Source organism: Oncorhynchus keta, chromosome 18 (genome assembly GCF_023373465.1).
Source record: "Oncorhynchus keta strain PuntledgeMale-10-30-2019 chromosome 18, Oket_V2, whole genome shotgun sequence".
In the NCBI taxonomy this organism is placed as follows: Eukaryota; Metazoa; Chordata; class Actinopteri; order Salmoniformes; family Salmonidae; genus Oncorhynchus; species Oncorhynchus keta.
The window spans coordinates 52677848-52703770 of NC_068438.1; the positions used below are offsets into that span (position 1 = coordinate 52677848).

Sequence of the window (25923 nt, forward strand, 5' to 3'; positions counted from 1 at the left end):
GCAGATGCAGAGGTATGATGTTGTCCAGCTGTGTCTGGGGATGCCGTGTCTCTCTTCCTGTGGACAGATAGAACCACAATCACAGCTCTGTATTCGGGGAGAGATCAAAATGCTTCCGAGGAAAATCCAGAAGGCTGGACCTCCTTCTCCTCAACGGAAGGCACTGGGGTCCAGAGTACTTTCTCGGCTCGCGGCGATGCCAAAGGTTATGTTCGTGACAGTGTTTCTATGTTGCTGAATGTATGAGCTTTTCGTGTTTCAGAAGGACTCGTCGGTCAAGTCTTCGGTGGCCGAGTTGGCCGGGAGATTCAAAGATCACGTCATGCCGACGCAGACTCCGCACGACGAGGTAAAGTTCCTAGATAGCTTCTCATTCTAGTTCTGTGGTAAAGTTGTCATGTCTGTCTGTCTCCTTCTCTGTCGTTGATGGTTATAACTCACTGGTTTATCCTCTGTAATGGAGGTATGTTGATTTGTATACTCAAAACTTCTGTACTTTTTAAATACTAAAACATGAAGAAGAAAAAAATGGTCCGGTACAATCATTTTTGTTACTTTGGATATTTTTATTAAATGTGTCTCACGTTGTCTACTGATTGAGAGAGGATCAAGTCTGTCAGCGCAGCCGATGTCCCCTTTAAAGCACGAGACACTGTGCCTGGTCCACCTGGACTCATTGCTAGCTCTGATCTGTCCTGAGGAACCACTGGGAGTCTGTTCTGGGGAACCACTGGGAGTCTGGACTGTATCATGTTATCTCCTCTCTCATACTGACTCTAGTCTGTCCTGAGGAACCACTGGGAGTCTGGACTGTATCATGTTATCTCCCCTCTCATACTGACTCTAGTCTGTCCTGAGGAACCACTGGGAGTCTGGACTGTATCATGTTATCTCCCCTCTCATACTGACTCTAGTCTGTCCTGAGGAACCACTGGGAGTCTGTCCTGGGGAACCACTGGGAGTCTGTCCTGGGGAACCACTGGGAGTCTGGACTGTATCATGTTATCTCCCCTCTCATACTGACTCTAGTCTGTCCTGAGGAACCACTGGGAGTCTGTCCTGGGGAACCACTGGGAGTCTGGACTGTATCATGTTATCTCCTCTCTCATACTGACTCTAGTCTGTCCTGAGGAACCACTGGGAGTCTGGACTGTATCATGTTATCTCCCCTCTCATACTGACTCTAGTCTGTCCCGAGGAACCACTGGGAGTCTGTCCTGGGGAACCACTGGGAGTCTGGACTGTATCATGTTATCTCCCCTCTCATACTGACTCTAGTCTGTCCCGAGGAACCACTGGGAGTCTGTCCTGGGGAACCACTGGGAGTCTGGACTGTATCATGTTATCTCCTCTCTCATACTGACTCTAGTCTGTCCTGAGGAACCACTGGGAGTCTGGACTGTATCATGTTATCTCCCCTCTCATACTGACTCTAGTCTGTCCTGAGGAACCACTGGGAGTCTGTCCTGAGGAACCATCTCCTCTCTCATACTGACTCTAGTCTGTCCTGAGGAACCATCTCCTCTCTCATTCTGTCTCTAGTCTGTCCTGAGGAACCATCTCCTCTCTCATACTGACTCTAGTCTGTCCTGAGGAACCATCTCCTCTCTCATTCTGTCTCTAGTCTGTCCTGAGGAACCATCTCCTCTCTCATACTGACTCTAGTCTGTCCTGAGGAAGCACTGGGAGTCTGTCCTGAGGAACCATCTCCTCTCTCATACTGACTCTAGTCTGTCCTGAGGAACCATCTCCTCTCTCATTCTGTCTCTAGTCTGTCCTGAGTAACCATCTCCTCTCTCATTCTGTCTCTAGTCTGTCCTGAGGAACCATCTCCTCTCTCAGTCTGTCTCTAGTCTGTCCTGAGGAACCATCTCCTCTCTCATTCGGTCTCTAGTCTGTCCTGAGGAACCACTGGGAGTCTGTCCTGAGGAACCATCTCCTCTCTCATTCTGTCTCTAGTCTGTCCTGAGGAACCGCTGGGAGGCTGGGCTGAGGAACCATCTCCTCTCTCATTCTGACTCTAGTCTGTCCTGAGGAACCATCTCCTCTCTCATACTGACTCTAGTCTGTCCTGAGGAACCACTGGGAGTCTGTCCTGAGGAACCACTGGGAGTCTGGACTGAGGAACCACTGGGAGTCTGGACTGAGGAACCACTGGGAGTCTGTCCTGAGGAACCATCTCCTCTCTCATTCTGACTCTAGTCTGTCCTGAGGAACCACTGGGAGTCTGTCCTGGGGAACCACTGGGAGTCTGGACTGTATCATGTTATCTCCCCTCTCATACTGACTCTAGTCTGTCCTGAGGAACCACTGGGAGTCTGGACTGTATCATGTTATCTCCCCTCTCATACTGACTCTAGTCTGTCCTGAGGAACCACTGGGAGTCTGGACTGTATCATGTTATCTCCCCTCTCATTCTGTCTCTAGTCTGTCCTGAGGAACGATCTCCTCTCTCATTCTGACTCTAGTCTGTCCTGAGGAACCATCTCCTCTCTCATTCTGACTCTAGTCTGTCCTGAGGAACCACTGGGAGTCTAGACTGTATCATGTTATCTCCCCTCTCATTCTGTCTCTAGTCTGTCCTGAGGAACCATCTCCTCTCTCATTCTGTCTCTAGTCTGTCCTGAGGAACCATCTCCTCTCTCATTCTGTCTCTAGTCTGTCCTGAGGAACCATCTCCTCTCTCATTCTGTCTCTAGTCTGTCCTGAGGAACCATCTCCTCTCTCATTCTGTCTCTAGTCTGTCCTGAGGAACCATCTCCTCTCTCATTCTGTCTCTAGTCTGTCCTGAGGAACCATCTCCTCTCTCATTCTGTCTCTAGTCTGTCCTGAGGAACCATCTCCTCTCTCATTCTGTCTCTAGTCTGTCCTGAGGAACCATCTCCTCTCTCATTCTGTCTCTAGTCTGTCCTGAGGAACCATCTCCTCTCTCATTCTGTCTCTAGTCTGTCCTGAGGAACCATCTCCTCTCTCATTCTGTCTCTAGTCTGTCCTGAGGAACCATCTCCTCTCTCATTCTGTCTCTAGTCTGTCCTGAGGAACCATCTCCTCTCTCATTCTGTCTCTAGTCTGTCCTGAGGAACCATCTCCTCTCTCATTCTGTCTCTAGTCTGTCCTGAGGAACCATCTCCTCTCTGTCTGTCTCTAGTCTGTCCTGAGGAACCATCTCCTCTCTCATTCTGTCTCTAGTCTGTCCTGAGGAACCATCTCCTCTCTCATTCTGTCTCTAGTCTGTCCTGAGGAACCATCTCCTCTCTCATTCTGTCTCTAGTCTGTCCTGAGGAACCATCTCCTCTCTCATTCTGTCTCTAGTCTGTCCTGAGGAACCATCTCCTCTCATTCTGTCTCTAGTCTGTCCTGAGGAACCATCTCCTCTCATTCTGTCTCTAGTCTGTCCTGAGGAACCATCTCCTCTCTCATTCTGTCTCTAGTCTGTCCTGAGGAACCATCTCCTCTCTCATTCTGTCTCTAGTCTGTCCTGAGGAACCATCTCCTCTCTCATTCTGTCTCTAGTCTGTCCTGAGGAACCATCTCCTCTCTGTCTGTCTCTAGTCTGTCCTGAGGAACCATCTCCTCTCTCATTCTGTCTCTAGTCTGTCCTGAGGAACCATCTCCTCTCTCATTCTGTCTCTAGTCTGTCCTGAGGAACCATCTCCTCTCTCATTCTGTCTCTAGTCTGTCCTGAGGAACCATCTCCTCTCTCATTCTGTCTCTAGTCTGTCCTGAGGAACCATCTCCTCTCTCATTCTGTCTCTAGTCTGTCCTGAGGAACCATCTCCTCTCATTCTGTCTCTAGTCTGTCCTGAGGAACCATCTCCTCTCTCATTCTGTCTCAAGTCTGTCCTGAGGAATCATCTCCTCTCTCATTCTGTCTCTAGTCTGTCCTGAGGAACCATCTCCTCTCTCATTCTGTCTCTAGTCTGTCCTGAGGAACCATCTCCTCTCTCATTCTGTCTCTAGTCTGTCCTGAGGAACCATCTCCTCTCTCAGTCTGTCTCTAGTCTGTCCTGAGGAACCATCTCCTCTCTCATTCTGTCTCTAGTCTGTCCTGAGGAACCATCTCCTCTCTCATTCTGTCTCTAGTCTGTCCTGAGGAACCATCTCCTCTCTCATTCTGTCTCTAGTCTGTCCTGAGGAACCATCTCCTCTCTCATTCTGTCTCTAGTCTGTCCTGAGGAACCATCTCCTCTCTCATTCTGTCTCTAGTCTGTCCTGAGGAACCATCTCCTCTCTCATTCTGTCTCTAGTCTGTCCTGAGGAACCATCTCCTCTCATTCTGTCTCTAGTCTGTCCTGAGGAACCATCTCCTCTCTCATTCTGTCTCTAGTCTGTCCCGAGGAACCACTGGGAGTCTGTCCTGAGGAACCATCTCCTCTCTCATTCTGTCTCTAGTCTGTCCTGAGGAACCTTCTCCTCTCTCATTCTGTCTCTAGTCTGTCCTGAGGAACCATCTCCTCTCTCATTCTGTCTCTAGTCTGTCCTGAGGAACCATCTCCTCTCTCATTCTGTCTCTAGTCTGTCCTGAGGAACCATCTCCTCTCTCATTCTGTCTCTAGTCTGTCCTGAGGAACCATCTCCTCTCATTCTGTCTCTAGTCTGTCCTGAGGAACCATCTCCTCTCTCATTCTGTCTCTAGTCTGTCCTGAGGAACCATCTCCTCTCTCATTCTGTCTCTAGTCTGTCCCGAGGAACCATCTCCTCTCTCATTCTGTCTCTAGTCTGTCCTGAGGAACCATCTCCTCTCTCATTCTGTCTCTAGTCTGTCCTGAGGAACCATCTCCTCTCATTCTGTCTCTAGTCTGTCCTGAGGAACCATCTGCTCTCTCATTCTGTCTCTAGTCTGTCCTGAGGAACCACTGGGAGTCTGTCCTGAGGAACCACCTCCTCTCTCATTCTGTCTCTAGTCTGTCATGAGGAACCATCTCCTCTCTCATTCTGTCTCTAGTCTGTCCCGAGGAACCACTGGGAGTCTGTCCTGAGGAACCATCTCCTCTCTCATTCTGTCTCTAGTCTGTCCTGAGGAACCATCTCCTCTCTCATTCTGTCTCTAGTCTGTCGATGAGGAACCATCTCCTCTCTCATTCTGTCTCTAGTCTGTCCTGAGGAACCATCTCCTCTCTCATTCTGTCTCTAGTCTGTCCTGAGGAACCATCTCCTCTTTCATTCTGTCTCTAGTCTGTCCTGAGGAACCATCTCCTCTCTCATTCTGACTCTAGTCTATCCTGAGGAACCATCTCCTCTCTCATTCTGTCTCTAGTCTGTCCTGAGGAACCATCTCCTCTCTCATTCTGTTTCTAGTCTGTCCTGAGGAACCATCTCCTCTCTCATTCTGTCTCTAGTCTGTCCTGAGGAACCATCTCCTCTCTCATTCTGTCTCTAGTCTGTCCTGAGGAACCATCTCCTCTCTCATTCTGTCTCTAGTCTGTCCTGAGGAACCATCTCCTCTCTCATTCTGTCTCTAGTCTGTCCTGAGGAACCATCTCCTCTCTCATTCTGTCTCTAGTCTGTCCTGAGGAACCATCTCCTCTCTCATTCTGTCTCTAGTCTGTCCTGAGGAACCATCTCCTCTCTCATTCTGTCTCTAGTCTGTCCTGAGGAACCATCTCCTCTCTCATTCTGTCTCTAGTCTGTCCTGAGGAACCATCTCCTCTCTGTCTGTCTCTAGTCTGTCCTGAGGAACCATCTCCTCTCTCATTCTGTCTCTAGTCTGTCCTGAGGAACCATCTCCTCTCTCATTCTGTCTCTAGTCTGTCCTGAGGAACCATCTCCTCTCTCATTCTGTCTCTAGTCTGTCCTGAGGAACCATCTCCTCTCTCATTCTGTCTCTAGTCTGTCCTGAGGAACCATCTCCTCTCTCATTCTGTCTCTAGTCTGTCCTGAGGAACCATCTCCTCTCATTCTGTCTCTAGTCTGTCCTGAGGAACCATCTCCTCTCTCATTCTGTCTCTAGTCTGTCCTGAGGAACCATCTCCTCTCTCATTCTGTCTCTAGTCTGTCCTGAGGAACCATCTCCTCTCTCATTCTGTCTCTAGTCTGTCCTGAGGAACCATCTCCTCTCTCATTCTGTCTCTAGTCTGTCCTGAGGAACCATCTCCTCTCTCAGTCTGTCTCTAGTCTGTCCTGAGGAACCATCTCCTCTCTCATTCTGTCTCTAGTCTGTCCTGAGGAACCATCTCCTCTCTCATTCTGTCTCTAGTCTGTCCTGAGGAACCATCTCCTCTCTCATTCTGTCTCTAGTCTGTCCTGAGGAACCATCTCCTCTCTCATTCTGTCTCTAGTCTGTCCTGAGGAACCATCTCCTCTCTCATTCTGTCTCTAGTCTGTCCTGAGGAACCATCTCCTCTCTCATTCTGTCTCTAGTCTGTCCTGAGGAACCATCTCCTCTCATTCTGTCTCTAGTCTGTCCTGAGGAACCATCTCCTCTCTCATTCTGTCTCTAGTCTGTCCCGAGGAACCACTGGGAGTCTGTCCTGAGGAACCATCTCCTCTCTCATTCTGTCTCTAGTCTGTCCTGAGGAACCATCTCCTCTCTCATTCTGTCTCTAGTCTGTCCTGAGGAACCATCTCCTCTCTCATTCTGTCTCTAGTCTGTCCTGAGGAACCATCTCCTCTCTCATTCTGTCTCTAGTCTGTCCCGAGGAACCATCTCCTCTCCCATTCTGTCTCTAGTCTGTCCTGAGGAACCATCTCCTCTCTCATTCTGTCTCTAGTCTGTCATTTAAGTCATTTAGCAGACGCTCTTATCCAGAGCGACTTACAAATTGGTGCAAACACCTATGACAACCAGTGGAACAGCCACTTGCATCTAAATCTTGTTGGGGGAGTGAGAAGGATTACTTACCCTTACTTACCCTATCCTAGGTATTCCTTGAAGAGGTGGGGTTTCAGGTGTCTCCGGAAGGTGGTGATTGACTCCGCTGTCCTGGCGTCGTGAGGGAGTTTGTTCCACCATTGGGGGCCAGAGCAGCGAACAGTTTTGACTGGGCTGAGCGGGAACTGTACTTCCTCAGTGGTAGGGAGGCGAGCAGGCCAGAGGTGGATGAACGCAGTGCCCTTGTTTGGGTGTAGGGCCTGATCAGGGCCTGGAGGTACTGAGGTGCCGTTCCCCTCACAGCTCCGTAGGCGAGCACCATGGTCTTGTAGCGGATGCGAGCTTCAACTGGAAGCCAGTGGAGAGAGCGGAGGAGCGGGGTGACGTGAGAGAACTTGGGAAGGTTGAACACCAGACGGGCTGCGGCGTTCTGGATGAGTTGTAGGGGTTTAATGGCACAGGCAGGGAGCCCAGCCAACAGCGAGTTGCAGTAGTCAAGACGGGAGATGACAAGTGCCTGGATTAGGACCTGCGCCGCTTCCTGTGTGAGGCAGGGTCGTACTCTGCGGATGTTGTAGAGCATGAACCTACAGGAACGGGACACCGCCTTGATGTTAGTTGAGAACGTCAGGGTGTTGTCCAGGATCACGCCAAGGTTCTTAGCGCTCTGGGAGGAGGACACAATGGAGTTGTCAACCGTGATGGCGAGATCATGGAACGGGCAGTCCTTCCCCGGGAGGAAGAGGAGCTCCGTCTTGCTGAGGTTCAGCTTGAGGTGGTGATCCGTCATCCACACTGATATGTCTGCCAGACATGCAGAGATGCGATTCGCCACCTGGTCATCAGAAGGGGGAAAGGAGAAGATTAATTGTGTGTCGTCTGCATAGCAATGATAGGAGAGACCATGTGAGGTTATGACAGAGCCAAGTGACTTGGTGTATAGCGAGAATAAGAGAGGGCCTAGAACAGAGCCCTGGGGGACACCATCTCCTCTCATTCTGTCTCTAGTCTGTCCTGAGGAACCATCTCCTCTCTCATTCTGTCTCTAGTCTGTCCTGAGGAACCACTGGGAGTCTGTCCTGAGGAACCACCTCCTCTCTCATTCTGTCTCTAGTCTGTCCTGAGGAACCATCTCCTCTCTCATTCTGTCTCTAGTCTGTCCCGAGGAACCACTGGGAGTCTGTCCTGAGGAACCATCTCCTCTCTCATTCTGTCTCTAGTCTGTCCTGAGGAACCATCTCCTCTCTCATTCTGTCTCTAGTCTGTCGATGAGGAACCATCTCCTCTCTCATTCTGTCTCTAGTCTGTCTTGAGGAACCATCTCCTCTCTCATTCTGTCTCTAGTCTGTCCTGAGGAACCATCTCCTCTTTCATTCTGTCTCTAGTCTGTCCTGAGGAACCATCTCCTCTCTCATTCTGACTCTAGTCTATCCTGAGGAACCATCTCCTCTCTCATTCTGTCTCTAGTCTGTCCTGAGGAACCATCTCCTCTCTCATTCTGTTTCTAGTCTGTCATGAGGAACCATCTCCTCTCTCATTCTGTCTCTAGTCTGTCCTGAGGAACCATCTCCTCTCTCATTCTGTCTCTAGTCTGTCCTGAGGAACCATCTCCTCTCTCATTCTGTCTCTAGTCTGTCCTGAGGAACCATCTCCTCTCTCATTCTGTCTCTAGTCTGTCCTGAGGAACCATCTCCTCTCTCATTCTGTCTCTAGTCTGTCCTGAGGAACCACTGGGAGTCTGTCCTGAGGAACCATCTCCTCTCTCATTTAAATGTTTTATTTTTTTAATTAACCAGGTAGGCTAGTTGAGAACAAGTTCTCATTTGCAACTGCGACCTGGCCAAGATAAAGCATAGCGGTGTGAACAGACAACACAGAGTTATGTACAGCTGCAGCGATCGGTTAGCTGCTCAGATAGCAGATGTTTGAAGTTGGTGAGGGAGATAAAAGTCTCCAACTTCAGCGATTTTTGCAATTCGTTCCAGTCACAGGCAGCAGAGAACTGGAACGAAAGGCGGCCAAATGAGGTGTTGGCTTTAGGGATGATCAGTGAGATACACCTGCTGGAGCGAGTGCTATGGATGGGTGTTGCCATCGTGACCAGTGAACTGAGATAAGGCGGAGCTTTACCTAGCATGGACTTGTAGATGACCTGGAGCCAGTGGGTCTGGCGACGAATATGTAGCGAGGGCCAGCCAACGAGAGCATACAAGTCGCAGTGGTGGGTGGTATAAGGTGCTTTAGTGACAAAACGGATGGCACTGTGATAAACTGCATCCAGTTTGCTGAGTAGAGTGTTGGAAGCAACACAGAATTGAACACACTTGAATAATGCATTTTGCAATTGTTCATTTCTGTCCACCAGAAGACTTTACAATGCAAGAACAGAAGATACCGGTAGCTTCCAGCTTCCTAGGCTAACTTTCCTTGCTGGCTTCCAGCTTCCTAGGCTAACTTTCCTTGCTGGCTTCCAGCTTCCTAGGCTAACTTTCCTTGCTAGCTTGCAGCTTCCTAGGCTAACTTTCCTTGCTAGCTTCCAGCTTCCTAGGCTAACTTTCCTTGCTAGCTTCCAGCTTCCTAGGCTAACTTTCCTTGCTAGCTTCCAGCTTCCTAGGCTAACTTTCCTTGCTAGCTTGCAGCTGAAGCTAACATCAATTCACTACCCTTATACTTTGTTTGTGATAATATAAAGAACCATAACGCAAAGTATGTTGATTTCAAAGTTGCTGATTGTCACTTAAAATCTATAGTCGTTGCCCCCCAAAAATGGTTATTCATTCACTACCTCGCCCTTGCCTCAGTCACATCTCTCCTCTCTTTCTCGCTGTGTGCATTACATCATTGGGTCTTAAAGAGACAGCGCACACTTTTATTTAAAAAAAAAAAGTTGTTGATCAGTTAACAGTAAAATTAGTCCCCGTTTGGAAAGTCTCATCTGTAGCACCATGAAATGAGCCCACACAAGCTCAATAACTCAATGCATCCACACACTCCTACTGAATAGAGATTCACCTGGATTTTGAATAGACCTAGGCTACACCTTTTATTTATCCACTTCATCAATAGATTGAGATTTACCATCCAAGTAAATTAGGACCATAATATTATAAATTGTCATCAAACATTTCAAATGTATTGAACTCAAAAAAAAAAAGATCTGTCTGGATCAAGTGCCATTCTATGACTTTGGCTAATACACCTTCTCGTTTTCCCGTGGTATCGTTTTTGGTATCGTTTTAGTATTGAGTATTGTGATGGCACCGTGGTTCTTCCTGTAAAAGTTGTGTCATACTGCAGCACACCTTGAAGGCTGCCGCAGAATTCTATGGCACGTTATTTAATTGTCAGCCATTGTTACCATTAATGCTAGTTAGTGCTAGTTTGACCACTAGAGGGCATCTTTCAGAAGCATTGAAGAATTGAAAACCTTTTTTTTGTAAGAACATAGTATATGGGATTGATTTTAAGAAATGTAGCTTAATTATTTTGATTAATATTATAGTGTTTCTATTCCAAGAAAAACAAAACCCTCAGGGTTTCCGTTAGGAAAATATGGCGCTGTACAACGTAATGGTCGGGAGTAGGCTACAGTGCTAAGAGCATAACATTTCCACACCATAATTGTAGTCTAACCAATACTCAAACGGAGATTCAGTGAAAATAAAAATCTCATTGATTTATCAAGACCAGTCCCCATGCTTGTCTCAGAGCAGTGCGAAACGATGCTGAAATAGTTGACCACAGCGGGTAGGCAATTGCTTCAAATCTTATTGCTTCTAATTTCAATATGCTCTTTAAATAGATAAGACCTACACCACTTTTAACAGCACATTACTCAACACTAGTGAGACTCATGTCGCCTAAGGTAGTCCTACGGTATATCAGATTATTTATTTTTTCAATAAGGTGACTCTCCGCCAATAATTAGATTTAAAGGATTGGAGGATTCTAAATTAATATCTAAGGGGCTTTTATATAATTCTAAATTAATTAATGATAATAATAATAATAGCTTTGTTTAAAAGAATAACCCTATTTTGGAGATTATTTTGATTTCAAATAACCTAGAGTGAGTGAGAAAAAGGCAATTCTTCAACATGGACTGGGACATTATTACTAATTTGTAAATAAAGGCAGTTTGTTATTTAGAATGATTTATTTGTGTTTTTAGAGGGAGAGAAACCAAAAGCCCACCGTCGCCTCATGGGTCTCCCGGTCGCGGCTGGCACGGGTATCAGACCGGCATCTGTAGCAATGCAGTTTGCATTGTATTATACTGTGATACTAATCCTGGTATCGTGACAACACTAGTATAGAGGTTACCAATGCCCGAATGCCTGAAGTATTATCTGAATGCCAGTATTTGTATCTGAATGCCAGTATTTGTATCTGAATGCCTGTATTTGTATCTGAATGCCTGTATTTGTATCTGAATGCCTGTATTTGTATCTGAATGCCTGTATTTGTATCTGAATGCCTGTATTTGTATCTGAATGCCTGTATTTGTATCTGAATGCCTGTATTTGTATCTGAATGCCTGTATTTGTATCTGAATGCCTGTATTTGTATCGGAATGCCTGTATTTGTATCTGAATGCCTGTATTTGTATCTGAATGCTTGTATTTGTATCTGAATGCCTGAAGTTGTATCTGAATGCCTGTATTTGTATCTGAATGCCTGAAGTTTTATCTGAATGCCTGTATTTGTATCTGAATGCCTGTATTTGTATCTGAATGCCTGTATTTGTATCTGAATGCCTGAAGTTTTATCTGAATGCCTGTATTTGTATCTGAATGCCTGTATCTGTATCTGAATGCCTGTATTTGTATCTGAATGCCTGTATTTGTATCTGAATGCCTGTATTTGTATCTGAATACCTGTATTTGTATCTGAATGCCTGTATTTGTATCTGAATGCCTGTATTTGTATCTGAATGCCTGTATTTGTATCTGAATGCCTGTATTTGTATCTGAATGCCTGTATTTGTATCTGAATACCTGTATTTGTATCTGAATGCCTGTATTTGTATCTGAATGCCTGTATTTGTATCTGAATGCCTGTATTTGTATCTGAATGCCTGTATTTGTATCTGAATGCCTGTATTTGTATCTGAATGCCTGTATTTGTATCTGAATGCCTGTATTTGTATCTGAATGCCTGCATTTGTATCTGAAGGCCTGCATTTGTATCTGAAGGCCTGCATTTGTATCTGAATGCCTGCATTTGTATCTGAATGCCTGCATTTGTATCTGAATGCCTGTATTTGTATCTGAATGCCTGTATTTGTATCTGAATGCCTGTATTTGTATCTGAATGCCTGTATTTGTATCTGAATGCCTGCATTTGTATCTGAATGCCTGCATTTGTATCTGAATGCCTGTATTTGTATCTGAATGCCTGTATTTGTATCTGAATGCCTGTATTTGTATCTGAATGCCTGTATTTGTATCTGAATGCCTGTATTTGTATCTGAATACCTGTATTTGTATCTGAATACCTGTATTTGTATCTGAATGCCTGTATTTGTATGTTATTAACTATTCTGTCATTGTGTTGCAGAGGAAGCCTGTTAAAAGGAGACCTCCTCCATGTTTCCTGCAGCTTCACGACGTGAAACATGACCACGGGGAACTGGAGGTAGAAGTTGCCAACTTTCTGTTTTAGACATAAAATGTCATGTTGCAATTGTGAAAAAATGGGAAAATGCTGATTTGGCTACGAGGAAATTCCCCTTTTTGAAACAAAGGCCTGAAATGTACCTTTAAATGTCAAGTGTGCCTGAGGGATGTTTTTGGTCTGTTAGTTGTCTCCTTTCTGGGGATTTCGTTCTAGTGGTCTGTCTCTGTCGTCCCTAACTTGGCTTTTATAGTGGCAACCGTCTCTGTTAACTCTTTGGTGTCTGTCGTATCCATAGAAACCCAGCATCGTCTCTCCACACCCCCCCAAATCCAAGATGAAGACCTCCAAGAGTTCCCCCCTCATCGAGAAGCTGCAGGTCAGTGTATCACTGTCTGTGTGTTGCTGTCCATGTCTCGGCCTAGCTGGTCTCAGATCTGAAAAAAAAGATATAGTTTGAGAAGTTGACTGAAATAAACAAAAACATATTAAGATCTGGTACCAGCTTTTGTTTGCACTTTCAAATCACTCTTACAGAATAGTTTTTTTTCAATGCGCCTCAAAACAAAGTGAAACCTTTTAGTAGATGTTGTAGCAGGAAACAACCCAGGCTTTATCTCTCTGAGTTGGCATGTTTTAGCCTTGTTCACCATGTCTGAGTTTAGGCTCCTCTTAAGAAACAGGATATCCTGATTCTTGTCTTGCGGTCAAAATCTGAAGCCAACTTTCTACTCTGCATGTTTATTCTAAATGCTCTAGAGATCTCTGTCTGACTCAGAGACCAGTAGAGGTGCTCTAGAGATCTCTGTCTGACTCAGAGACCAGTAGAGGTGCTCTAGAGAACTCTGTCTGACACAGAGACCAGTAGAGGTGCTCTAGAGAACTCGATCTGTCTGAGACAGAGACCAGGTGCTCTAGAGACCTCTGTCTGACACAGAGACCAGTAGAGGTGCTCTAGAGAACTCTGTCTGACACAGAGACCAGTAGAGGTGCTCTAGAGAACTCTGTCTGACTCAGAGACCAGTAGAGGTGCTCTAGAGAACTCTGTCTGTCTGACTCAGAGACCAGTAGAGGTGCTCTAGAGAACTCTGTCTGACTCAGAAACCAGTAGAGGTGCTCTAGAGAACTCTGTCTGACTCAGAGACCAGTAGAGGTGCTCTAGAGATCTCTGTCTGACTCAGAGACCAGTAGAGGTGCTCTAGAGATCTCTGTCTGACTCAGAGACCAGTAGAGGTGCTCTAGAGAACTCTGTCTGACTCAGAGACCAGTAGAGGTGCTCTAGAGAACTCTGTCTGACACAGAGACCAGTAGAGGTGCTCTAGAGAACTCTGTCTGACACAGAGACCAGTAGAGGTGCTCTAGAGAACTCTGTCTGACTCAGAGACCAGTAGAGGTGCTCTAGAGAACTCTGTCTGACACAGAGACCAGTAGAGGTGCTCTAGAGAACTCTGTCTGACTCAGAGACCAGTAGAGGTGCTCTAGAGAACTCTGTCTGTCTGACTCAGAGACCAGTAGAGGTGCTCTAGAGAACTCTGTCTGACTCAGAGACCAGTAGAGGTGCTCTAGAGAACTCTGTCTGTCTGACACAGAGACCAGTAGAGGTGTAATATGGGGCAAAACGGAGTTGGCTAAGAAATTTTGTCAACAACAAAACTATATTTTGTCTCCAAATGTTTCTTGAAAACGTACATTTGAGCACTTGTTTTCTATCAAATACTGCACATTGTTACAGTTTTGTAAAAACAAAACACCTCAAAGTCATAGTACCAAGAAACAACTGAAAACTAGCTGAAACAAGCCACCTACCCCACGTGGCAGTTCCTTGTCATCGAAGCTATTTGACTGTTCAGAATCATAACACGGCTTCTGGCTCTATCGATCTGCATCATGATGAGTGACGTTTGTCAGCCGACCTGTCTATATTCATACGGACTCCAGTTTTGTTGTAGTGTAACCGAGGAAACGACAAGTTTAGGATACCAGTGTACAGCTGTACCAGTATACCAGTATACAGCTGTACTGTCATGTTGGTAGGCTGGCAATGTTTTGCTGTGGATTTTATTGCTGACACAAAACCGCCACCTAGTGGTATGTATCGGTCAGTTCATGAATATCCCCATCCATCCACGTGTGACTAGTGAGAGAGAGGTGGGGGGGAAGGGCCCAAATCCCTGAATACTCTCCAATCGGCTGACATTGATGAGCTAATGAGCTCAAGGAAAGAGAGAGAGTGAGAAAGACAAAGACAGAGAGAGAGAGAGCTCAAGGCCATTCTCTGACAGGCTGGCAGGCAGCTTTACATCACCATAGTCTCTCTGACTCCTCGGCTCGGACAGAAGCTGTTGGGAGAAGCCATGGGACAGAATGGTTGTCGCTTCTCTCTCTTCCTCTTCTCCCCCGTCCAGGTAGGACAGAACTCTGATGTTAGAGGGAGGATGTGTGCTGTAGGATGACTCAGGTTACTGGTCCGTAGTTAGTCAGGACTGGATCGTAGCTGTGTTGAGTCAGGTGTATTGTGTTGAATAGAGGAGGGCACTTCAGGACACTGTATGATCATGATTAATGTTGTTTCTAAAGCAGGATAAGGACAGTAATCTCTCTGTCTCTCTCTGTATCTCTCTGTCTCTCTCTGTCTCTCTCTCTCTCTGTCTCTCTCTCTCTGCCTCTCTCTCTCTGGCTCTCTCTCTCTATCTGTCTCTCTGGCTCTCTCGCTCTCTCTCTCTCTCTATCTGTCTCTCTGGCTCTCTCGCTCTCTGGCTCTTTCTCTCTCTGTCTCTCTCTCTGTATCTCTCTTTCTCTCTCTGTCTCTCTGTCTGTATCTGTCTCTCTCTCTCTCTCTCTCTCTCTCTCTCTCTATCTGTCTCTGTATCTGTATCTGTATCTGTCTCTGTATCTGTCTCTGTATCTGTCTCTGTATCTGTATCTGTCTCTGTCTCTGTCTCTGTATCTGTATCTGTCTCTGTATCTGTATCTGTCTCTCTCTCTGTCTCTCTCTCTCTCTATCTCTCTATCTGTCTCTGTCTCTGTATCTGTCTCTGTATCTGTCTCTGTCTCTGTATCTGTATCTGTATCTGTATCTGTCTCTGTCTCTGTCTCTGTATCTGTATCTGTATCTGTATCTGTCTCTGTCTCTGTCTCTGTCTCTGTCTCTGTCTCTGTATCTGTATCTGTATCTGTATCTGTATCTGTATCTGTATCTGTCTCTGTCTCTGTCTCTGTCTCTGTATCTGTCTCTGTCTCTGTCTCTGTATCTGTCTCTGTCTCTGTCTCTGTCTCTGTCTCTGTCTCTCTCTGTCTCTCTCTATCTGTCTCTGTATCTGTCTCTGTCTCTCTCTCTGTCTCTCTATGTCTCTCTCTCTGTCTCTGTCAATTCAATTCAATTCAATTCAATTCAAGGGCTTTATTGGCATGGGAAACATGTGTTAACATTGCCAAAGCAAGTGAGGTAGACAACATACAAAGTGAATATATGAAGTGAAAAACAACAAAATTGAACAGTAAACATTACACATACAGAAGTTTCAAAACAGTAAAGACATTACAAATGTCATATTATATATATATACAGTGTTTTAACAATGTACAAATGGTTAAAGGACACAAGATAAAATAAATAAGCATAAATATGGGTTGTATTTACAGTGATGTTTGTTCTTCACTGGTTGCCCTTTTCTCATGGCAACAGGTCACAAATCTTGCTGCTGTGATGGCACACTGTGGAATTTCACCCAGTAGATATGGGAGTTTTTCAAAATTGGATTTGTTTTCGAATTCTTTGTGGATCTGTATAATCTGAGGGAAATATGTCTCTCTAATATGGTCATACATTGGGCAGGAGGTTAGGTAGTGCAGCTCAGTTTCCACCTCATTTTGTGGGCAGTGAGCACATAGCCTGTCTTCTCTTGAGAGCCATGTCTGCCTACGGCGGGCCTTTCTCAATAGCAAGGCTATGCTCACTGAGTCTGTACATAGTCAACGCTTTCCTTAATTTAGGGCCAGTCACAGTGGTCAGGTATTCTGCCACTGTGTACTCTCTGTTTAGGGCCAAATAGCATTCTAGCTTGGTCTGTTTTTTTGTTAATTCTTTCCAATGTGTTAAGTAATTATCTTTTTGTTTTCTCATGATTTGGTTGGGTCTAATTGTGCTGTTGTCCTGGGGCTCTGTAGGGTGTGTTTGTGTTTGTGAACAGAGCCCCAGGACCAGCTTGCTTAGGGGACTCTTCTCCAGGTTCATCTCTCTGTAGGTGATGGCTTTGTTATGGAAGGTTTGGGAATCTCTTCCTTTTAGGTGGTTGTAGAATTTAACGGCTCTTTTCTGGATTTTGAAAATTAGTGGGTATCGGCCTAATTCTGCTCTGCATGCATTATTTGGTGTTCTACGTTGTACACGGAGGATATTTATGCAGAATTCTTTATGCAGAGTCTCAATTTGGTGTTTGTCCCATTTTGTGAAGTCTTGGTTGGTGAGCGGACCCCAGACCTTACAACCATAAAGGGCAATGGGCTCTATGACTGATTCAAGTATTTTTAGCCAAATCCTAATTGGTATGTTAACATTTATGTTTCTTTTGATGGCATAGAATGCCCTTCTTGCCTTGTCTCTCAGATCGTTCGCAGCTTTGTGGAAGTTACCTGTGGCGCTGATGTTTAGGCCAAGGTATGTATAGTTTTTTGTGTGCTCTAGGGCAACAGTGTCTAGATGGAATTTGTATTTGTGGTCCTGGTGACTGGACCTTTTTTGGAACACCATTATTTTGGTCTAACTGAGATTTACTGTCAGGGCCCAGGTCTGACAGAATCTGTGCATAAGATCTAGGTGCTGCTGTAGGCCCTCCTTGGTTGGTGACAGAAGCACCAGATCATCAGCAAACAGCAGACATTTGACTTCGGATTCTAGCAGGGGGAGGCCGGGTGCTGCAGACTTTTCTAGTGCTCGCGCCAATCCGTTGATATATACAGTGCCTTGCGAAAGTATTCGGCCCCCTTGAACTTTGCGACCTTTTGCCACATTTCAGGCTTCAAACATAAAGATATAAAACTGTATTTTTTTTGTGAAGAATCAACAACAAGTGGGACACAATCATGAAGTGGAACGACATTTATTGGATATTTCAAACTTTTTTAACAAATCAAAAACTGAAAAATTGGGCGTGCAAAATACTGTATCTGTATCTGTATCTGTAAGTCGCTCTGGATAAGAGCGTCTGCTAAATGACTTAAATGTAAATGTAAATGTATCTGTATCTGTATCTGTATCTGTCTCTGTCTCTGTATCTGTCTCTGTCTCTGTATCTGTATCTGTCTCTGTCTCTATCTGTCTCTGTATCTGTCTGTATCTGTCTCTGTCTGTATCTGTCTCTGTATCTGTATCTGTATCTGTATCTGTCTCTCTATCTGTATCTGTCTCTGTCTCTGTATCTCTATCTGTCTCTGTCTCTGTCTCTGTATCTGTATCTGTATCTGTATCTGTCTCTGTCTCTGTATCTCTGTCTCTGTCTCTGTATCTGTATCTGTATCTGTATCTGTCTCTGTATCTCTATCTGTCTCTGTCTCTGTCTCTGTCTCTGTCTCTGTATCTGTATCTGTATCTGTATCTGTCTCTGTCTCTGTATCTCTGTCTCTGTATCTCTGTCTCTGTATCTCTGTCTCTGTATCTGTATCTGTATCTGTCTCTGTATCTGTATCTGTCTCTGTATCTGTATCTGTCTCTGTCTCTGTCTCTCTATCTGTATCTGTATCTGTCTCTGTATCTGTCTCTCTATCTGTATCTGTATCTGTATCTGTATCTGTATCTGTCTCTGTCTCTGTATCTGTATCTGTATCTGTCTCTGTATCTGTCTCTGTATCTGTATCTGTCTCTGTATCTGTATCTGTATCTGTATCTGTATCTGTCTCTGTCTCTGTATCTGTATCTGTATCTGTCTCTGTATCTGTATCTCTATCTCTATCTCTATCTCTATCTCTGTCTCTGTCTCTGTATCTGTATCTGTCTCTGTATCTGTATCTGTATCTGTATCTGTCTCTCTATCTGTCTCTGTCTCTGTCTCTGTCTCTGTATCTCTATCTGTCTCTGTCTCTGTATCTCTATCTGTCTCTGTCTCTGTATCTCTGTCTCTGTCTCTGTCTCTGTATCTCTATCTGTCTCTGTCTCTGTATCTCTATCTGTCTCTGTCTCTGTATCTCTGTCTCTGTCTCTGTCTCTGTATCTCTATCTGTCTCTGTGTCTCTGTCTCTGTATCTCTATCTGTCTCTGTCTCTGTATCTCTGTCTCTGTATCTCTATCTGTCTCTGTCTCTGTATCTCTATCTGTCTCTGTCTCTGTATCTGTCTCTGTCTCTGTCTCTGTATCTCTATCTGTATCTGTCTCTGTATCTGTATCTGTATCTGTATCTGTCTCTCTGTCTCTGTCTCTGTCTCTCTCTCTGTATCTGTCTCTGTATCTGTCTCTGTATCTGTCTCTGTCTCTGTATCTGTCTCTGTCTCTGTCTCTCTATCTGTCTCTGTCTCTCTATCTGTCTCTGTCTCTGTCTCTGTATCTGTCTCTGTATCTGTATCTGTATCTGTCTCTGTATCTGTATCTGTATCTGTCTCTGTCTCTGTCTCTGTCTCTCTATCTGTATCTGTATCTGTATAAGTCTCTGTCTCTGTCTCTCTATCTGTATCTGTATCTGTATCTGTATCTGTATCTGTATCTGTCTCTGTCTCTGTCTCTGTATCTGTATCTGTATCTGTATCTGTATCTGTCTCTGTCTCTGTCTCTGTATCTGTATCTGTATCTGTATCTGTCTCTGTCTCTGTCTGTATCTGTCTCTGTCTCTGTCTCTATCTCTATCTCTATCTCTATCTCTGTATCTCTATCTGTCTCTGTCTGTATCTGTATCTGTCTCTCTATCTGTCTCTGTCTCTGTCTCTGTATCTGTATCTGTATCTGTATCTGTCTCTGTCTCTGTCTCTGTCTCTATCTGTATCTGTATCTGTCTCTGTCTCTATCTCTATCTCTATCTGTATATGTCTCTATCTCTATCTCTATCTGTATCTGTCTCTGTCTCTGTCTCTGTCGCTATCTCTATCTCTGTATCTCTATCTGTATCTGTATCTGTCTCTCTATCTGTCTCTGTCTCTCTATCTGTCTCTGTCTCTGTATCTGTCTCTGTATCTGTCTCTGTCTCTGTATCTGTCTCATCTGTATCTGTATCTGTATCTGTCTCTGTCTCTGTCTCTATCTCTATCTGTATCTGTATCTGTATCTGTCTCTGTCTCTGTCTCTATCTGTATCTGTATCTGTATCTGTCTCTGTCTCTGTCTCTGTATCTGTCTCTATCTCTATCTGTATCTGTATCTATCTCTATCTGTATCTGTCTCTGTATCTCTATCTGTATCTCTATCTGTATCTGTATCTCTATCTGTATCTCTATCTGTATCTCTATCTGTATCTGTATCTCTATCTCTATCTGTATCTGTCTCTGTCTCTGTATCTGTATCTGTATCTCTATCTGTATCTGTATCTCTATCTGTATCTGTATCTGTCTCGGTATCTGTCCCTGTATCTCTATCTGTATCTCTATCTCTATCTGTATCTCTATCTGTATCTGTATCTGTCTCTGTATCTGTATCTGTATCTGTCTCTGTATCTGTATCTGTATCTGTATCTGTATCTGTCTCTGTATCTGTCTCTGTATCTGTATCTCTATCTGTATCTCTATCTGTATCTCTATCTCTATCTGTATCTCTATCTGTATCTGTATCTGTATCTGTCTCTGTCTGTATCTGTATCTGTATCTGTATCTCTATCTGTATCTCTATCTGTATCTGTATCTGTATCTGTCTCTGTATCTCTATCTGTATCTCTATCTGTATCTGTATCTCTATCTCTATCTGTATCTGTATCTGTCTCTGTCTCTGTATCTGTATCTGTATCTGTATCTGTCTCTGTCTCTATCTGTATCTGTATCTGTATCTGTATCTGTCTCTGTCTCTGTATCTGTCTCTATCTCTATCTCTATCTGTATCTGTATCTATCTCTATCTGTATCTGTCTCTGTATCTCTATCTCTATCTGTATCTCTATCTGTATCTCTATCTGTATCTGTATCTGTCTCTGTATCTCTATCTGTATCTCTATCTGTATCTCTATCTCTATCTGTATCTCTATCTGTATCTCTATCTGTATCTCTATCTGTATCTCTATCTGTATCTGTATCTGTATCTGAATCTGTCTCTGTCTCTGTCTCTGTCTCTGTCTCTCTATCTGTCTCTGTCTCTGTCTCTGTATCTGTATCTGTCTCTGTCTCTGTCTCTGTATCTGTCTCTGTATCTGTATCTGTCTCTGTCTCTGTCTCTGTCTCTATCTGTATCTGTATCTGTATCTGTATCTGTCTCTGTCTCTGTATCTGTCTCTGTCTCTGTATCTGTCTCTGTCTCTGTATCTGTATCTGTCTCTGTCTCTGTCTCTGTATCTCTGTCTCTGTCTCTGTATCTCTATCTGTCTCTGTATCTGTATCTGTATCTGTCTCTGTATCTGTCTCTGTATCTGTCTCTGTCTCTGTCTCTGTATCTGTATCTGTATCTGTCTCTATCTGTATCTGTATCTGTCTCTGTATCTGTCTCTGTCTCTCTATCTGTATCTGTATCTGTATCTGTATCTGTCTCTGTCTCTGTCTCTGTATCTGTCTCTGTCTCTGTCTCTGTCTCTGTATCTGTATCTGTCTCTGTCTCTGTCTATCTGTATCTGTATATGTCTCTGTCTCTGTATCTGTCTCTCTATCTGTATCTGTATCTGTCTCTCTATCTGTATCTGTATCTGTCTCTGTATCTGTATCTGTATCTGTCTCTGTATCTGTATCTGTATCTGTCTCTGTCTCTGTCTCTGTCTCTGTCTCTGTATCTGTATCTGTATCTGTCTCTGTCTCTGTATCTATATCTGTCTCTGTATCTGTATCTGTATCTGTCTCTCTATCTGTCTCTCTATCTGTATCTGTATCTGTATCTGTATCTGTATATCTATCTGTATCTGTATCTGTATCTGTCTCTGTATCTGTATCTGTATCTGTCTCTGTATCTGTATCTGTCTCTCTATCTGTATCTGTATCTGTCTCTGTCTCTGTATCTCTATCTGTCTCTGTCTCTGTATCTGTATCTGTCTCTGTCTCTGTCTCTGTATCTCTGTCTCTGTCTCTGTATCTCTATCTGTCTCTGTCTCTGTATCTGTCTCTGTCTCTGTCTCTGTATCTCTATCTGTCTCTGTGTCTCTGTCTCTGTATCTCTATCTGTCTCTGTCTCTGTATCTCTATCTGTCTCTGTCTCTGTCTCTGTATCTGTCTCTGTATCTGTCTCTGTATCTCTGTCTCTGTCTCTGTATCTCTATCTGTCTCTGTCTCTGTCTCTGTATCTCTATCTGTCTTTGTCTCTGTATCTCTATCTGTCTCTGTCTCTGTATCTGTATCTGTCTCTGTCTCTGTATCTGTCTCTGTATCTGTATCTGTCTCTCTGTCTCTGTCTCTCTCTCTGTATCTGTCTCTGTATCTGTCTCTGTCTCTGTATCTGTCTCTGTCTCTCTCTCTATCTGTCTCTGTATCTGTCTCTGTATCTGTATCTGTCTCTGTATCTGTCTCTGTCTCTGTCTCTGTCTCTCTATCTGTATCTGTATCTGTATCTGTCTCTCTATCTGTCTCTGTCTCTGTATCTGTCTCTGTATCTGTCTCTGTATCTGTATCTGTATCTGTATCTGTCTCTGTCTCTATCTCTATCTGTATCTGTCTCTGTCTCTGTCTCTGTCTCTATCTCTATCTCTGTATCTCTATCTGTATCTGTCTCTCTATCTGTCTCTGTCTCTGTATCTGTATCTGTCTCTGTATCTGTATCTGTATCTGTATCTGTATCTGTCTCTGTCTCTGTCTCTATCTCTATCTGTATCTGTATCTGTATCTGTCTCTGTCTCTGTCTCTGTCTCTGTCTCTGTCTGTATCTGTATCTCTATCTGAATCTGAATCTGAATCTGTCTCTGTCTCTGTCTCTGTCTCTGTCTCTGTATCTGTCTCTGTCTCTGTCTCTGTCTCTGTCTCTGTCTCTGTCTCTGTCTCTGTCTCTGTCTCTGTCTCTATCTGTATCTGTATCTGTATCTGTATCTGTCTCTGTCTCTGTCTCTGTATCTGTCTCTGTATCTGTCTCTGTCTCTGTCTCTGTCTCTGTCTCTGTCTCTGTATCTCTGTCTCTGTATCTCTATCTGTCTCTGTATCTGTATCTGTATCTGTATCTGTCTCTGTATCTGTCTCTGTATCTGTCTCTGTATCTGTCTCTGTATCTGTCTCTGTATCTGTCTCTGTATCTGTCTCTGTATCTGTATCTGTATCTGTATCTGTCTCTGTCTCTCTATCTGTATCTGTATCTGTATCTGTCTCTCTATCTGTCTCTGTCTCTCTGTCTGTCTCTGTATCTGTATCTGTCTCTGTCTCTGTCTCTGTCTCTGTCTCTGTCTCTGTCTCTGTATCTGTATCTGTCTCTGTCTCTGTCTATCTGTATCTGTATCTGTCTCTGTCTCTGTATCTGTCTCTCTCTCTGTATCTGTATCTGTCTCTGTCTCTGTATCTGTATCTGTCTCTGTATCTGTCTCTGTCTCTGTCTCTGTCTCTGTCTCTGTCTCTGTATCTGTCTGTATCTGTCTCTGTCTCTGTATCTATATCTGTCTCTGTCTCTGTATCTGTCTCTCTATCTGTCTCTGTCTCTCTGTATCTGTATCTGTATCTGTCTCTGTATCTGTATATCTATCTGTATCTGTATCTGTATCTGTCTCTGTATCTGTATCTGTATCTGTCTCTGTATCTGTATCTGTCTCTCTATCTGTATCTGTATCTGTCTCTGTCTCTGTATCTCTATCTGTCTCTGTCTCTGTATCTGTATCTGTCTCTGTCTCTGTATCTCTGTCTCTGTCTCTGTATCTCTATCTGTCTCTGTCTCTGTATCTGTATCTGTCTCTGTCTCTGTCTCTGTATCTCTATCTGTGTCTCTGTCTCTGTATCTCTATCTGTCTCTGTCTCTGTATCTCTATCTGTCTCTGTCTCTGTCTCTGTATCTGTCTCTGTATCTGTCTCTGTATCTCTGTCTCTGTCTCTGTATCTCTATCTGTCTCTGTCTCTGTCTCTGTATCTCTATCTGTCTCTGTCTCTGTATCTCTCTCTGTCTCTGTCTCTGTATCTGTATCTGTCTCTGTCTCTGTATCTGTCTCTGTATCTGTATCTGTCTCTCTGTCTCTGTCTCTGTCTCTCTCTCTGTATCTGTCTCTGTATCTGTCTCTGTCTCTGTATCTGTCTCTGTCTCTCTCTCTATCTGTCTCTGTATCTGTCTCTGTATCTGTATCTGTCTCTGTATCTGTCTCTGTCTCTGTCTCTGTATCTGTCTCTGTATCTGTATCTGTATCTGTATCTGTATCTGTATCTGTCTCTGTATCTGTCTCTGTCTCTGTCTCTGTCTCTCTCTGTCTCTCTCTCTGTCTCTGTCTCTGTCTGTCTCTCTGTCTCTGTCTCTGTCTCTGTCTCTGTCTCTGTCTCTGTCTCTGTCTCTCTCTGTCTCTGTCTCTGTCTCTGTATCTGTCTCTGTATCTGTCTCTGTCTCTGTATCTGTCTCTGTATCTGTATCTGTATCTGTCTCTGTCTCTGTCTCTGTATCTGTCTCTGTATCTGTATCTGTCTCTGTCTCTGTCTCTCTCTGTATCTGTCTCTGTATCTGTCTCTCTCTGTCTCTGTCTCTGTCTCTGTATCTGTCTCTGTATCTGTCTCTGTATCTGTATCTGTCTCTGTCTCTGTATCTGTCTCTGTCTCTGTCTCTGTCTCTGTCTCTGTCTCTGTCTCTGTCTCTGTATCTGTATCTGTATCTGTCTCTGTCTCTGTCTCTCTGTCTCTCTCTGTCTCTGTCTCTGTCTCTGTCTCTGTCTCTGTCTCTCTCTGTCTCTGTCTCTCTGTCTCTCTCTGTCTCTGTCTCTGTCTCTGTCTCTCTCTGTATCTGTATCTGTCTCTGTCTCTGTCTCTGTCTCTCTATCTGTCTCTCTCTCTCTGTCTCTGTCTCTGTATCTGTCTCTGTCTCTGTCTCTGTATCTGTATCTGTCTCTGTCTCTGTCTCTGTCTCTGTATCTGTATCTGTCTCTGTCTCTGTATCTGTCTCTGTCTCTGTCTCTGTATCTGTCTCTGTCTCTGTCTCTGTCTCTGTATCTGTCTCTGTCTCTGTCTCTCTCTGTCTCTGTCTCTGTCTCTGTATCTGTCTCTGTCTCTGTCTCTGTATCTGTCTCTGTCTCTGTCTCTGTCTCTGTCTCTGTCTCTGTCTCTGTATCTGTCTCTGTATCTGTCTCTGTCTCTGTCTCTGTCTCTGTCTCTGTATCTGTCTCTGTATCTGTCTCTGTATCTGTCTCTGTCTCTGTCTCTGTATCTGTCTCTGTCTCTGTCTCTGTATCTGTCTCTGTCTCTGTCTCTGTCTCTGTCTCTGTCTCTGTCTCTGTCTCTGTCTCTCTCTGTCTCTGTCTCTGTCTCTGTATCTGTCTCTCTCTGTCTCTGTCTCTGTCTCTCTGTCTCTCTCTCTGTCTGTCTCTGTCTCTGTCTCTGTCTCTGTCTCTGTCTCTGTCTCTGTCTATCTGTATCTGTCTCTGTCTCTGTCTCTGTCTCTGTCTCTGTGTCTGTCTCTGTATCTGTCTCTGTCTCTGTATCTGTCTCTGTCTCTGTCTCTGTCTCTGTATCTGTCTCTGTATCTGTCTCTGTCTCTGTCTCTCTCTGTATCTGTATCTGTCTCTGTCTGTCTCTGTATCTGTCTCTGTATCTGTCTCTGTCTCTGTCTGTCTCTGTCTCTGTCTCTGTCTCTGTCTCTGTCTCTCTCTCTGTCTCTGTCTCTGTCTCTGTCTCTGTCTCTGTATCTGTATCTGTATCTGTATCTGTCTCTGTATCTGTCTCTGTATCTGTATCTGTATCTGTATCTGTCTGTCTCTGTCTCTGTCTGTATCTGTCTCTGTCTCTGTCTCTGTCTCTCTCTGTCTCTGTCTCTGTCTCTGTCTCTCTCTGTCTCTGTCTCTGTCTCTGTCTCTGTATCTGTCTCTGTCTGTCTCTGTCTCTGTCTCTGTCTGTCTCTGTCTCTGTCTCTGTATCTGTCTCTGTCTGTCTCTGTCTCTCTCTCTCTCTCTCTGTCTCTGTCTCTGTCTCTCTCTGTCTCTGTCTCTGTCTCTCTCTGTATCTGTCTCTGTCTGTCTCTGTCTCTGTCTCTGTCTCTGTCTCTGTCTCTGTATCTGTATCTGTCTCTGTCTCTGTCTCTGTCTCTGTATCTGTCTCTGTATCTGTATCTGTCTCTGTCTCTGTCTCTATCTCTATCTCTATCTCTATCTGTCTCTGTATCTGTCTGTCTCTGTCTCTGTATCTGTATCTGTATCTGTCTCTGTCTCTGTCTCTCTGTATCTGTATCTGTATCTGTATCTGTCTCTGTCTCTGTATCTGTCTCTGTCTATCTGTATCTGTCTCTGTATCTGTC

At 44.5% G+C, this 25923-nt stretch overlaps 1 protein-coding gene and 1 long non-coding RNA gene across 3 annotated transcripts in view; both read left to right on the forward strand.

The window, feature by feature from the left end:
- zgc:153184 (uncharacterized protein LOC751652 homolog) overlaps positions 1-25923 on the forward strand; it is a 103009-nt gene that overhangs the window by 39564 nt on the left and 37522 nt on the right. For both annotated transcript variants that reach the window (XM_052468832.1, XM_052468831.1), the window contains exons 2-4: positions 263-349; positions 12371-12448; positions 12726-12806. In XM_052468832.1, coding sequence (XP_052324792.1) covers positions 323-349; positions 12371-12448; positions 12726-12806 — 186 coding nt within the window. In that variant the 5' untranslated portion in view covers positions 263-322. The remainder of the gene's footprint in view (positions 1-262; positions 350-12370; positions 12449-12725; positions 12807-25923) is intronic.
- LOC127908997 (uncharacterized) lies at positions 13355-14024 on the forward strand. Its single transcript, XR_008069412.1, has 4 exons — positions 13355-13416; positions 13701-13780; positions 13821-13860; positions 13985-14024. It is a non-coding gene; the product is annotated as an uncharacterized LOC127908997 (long non-coding RNA).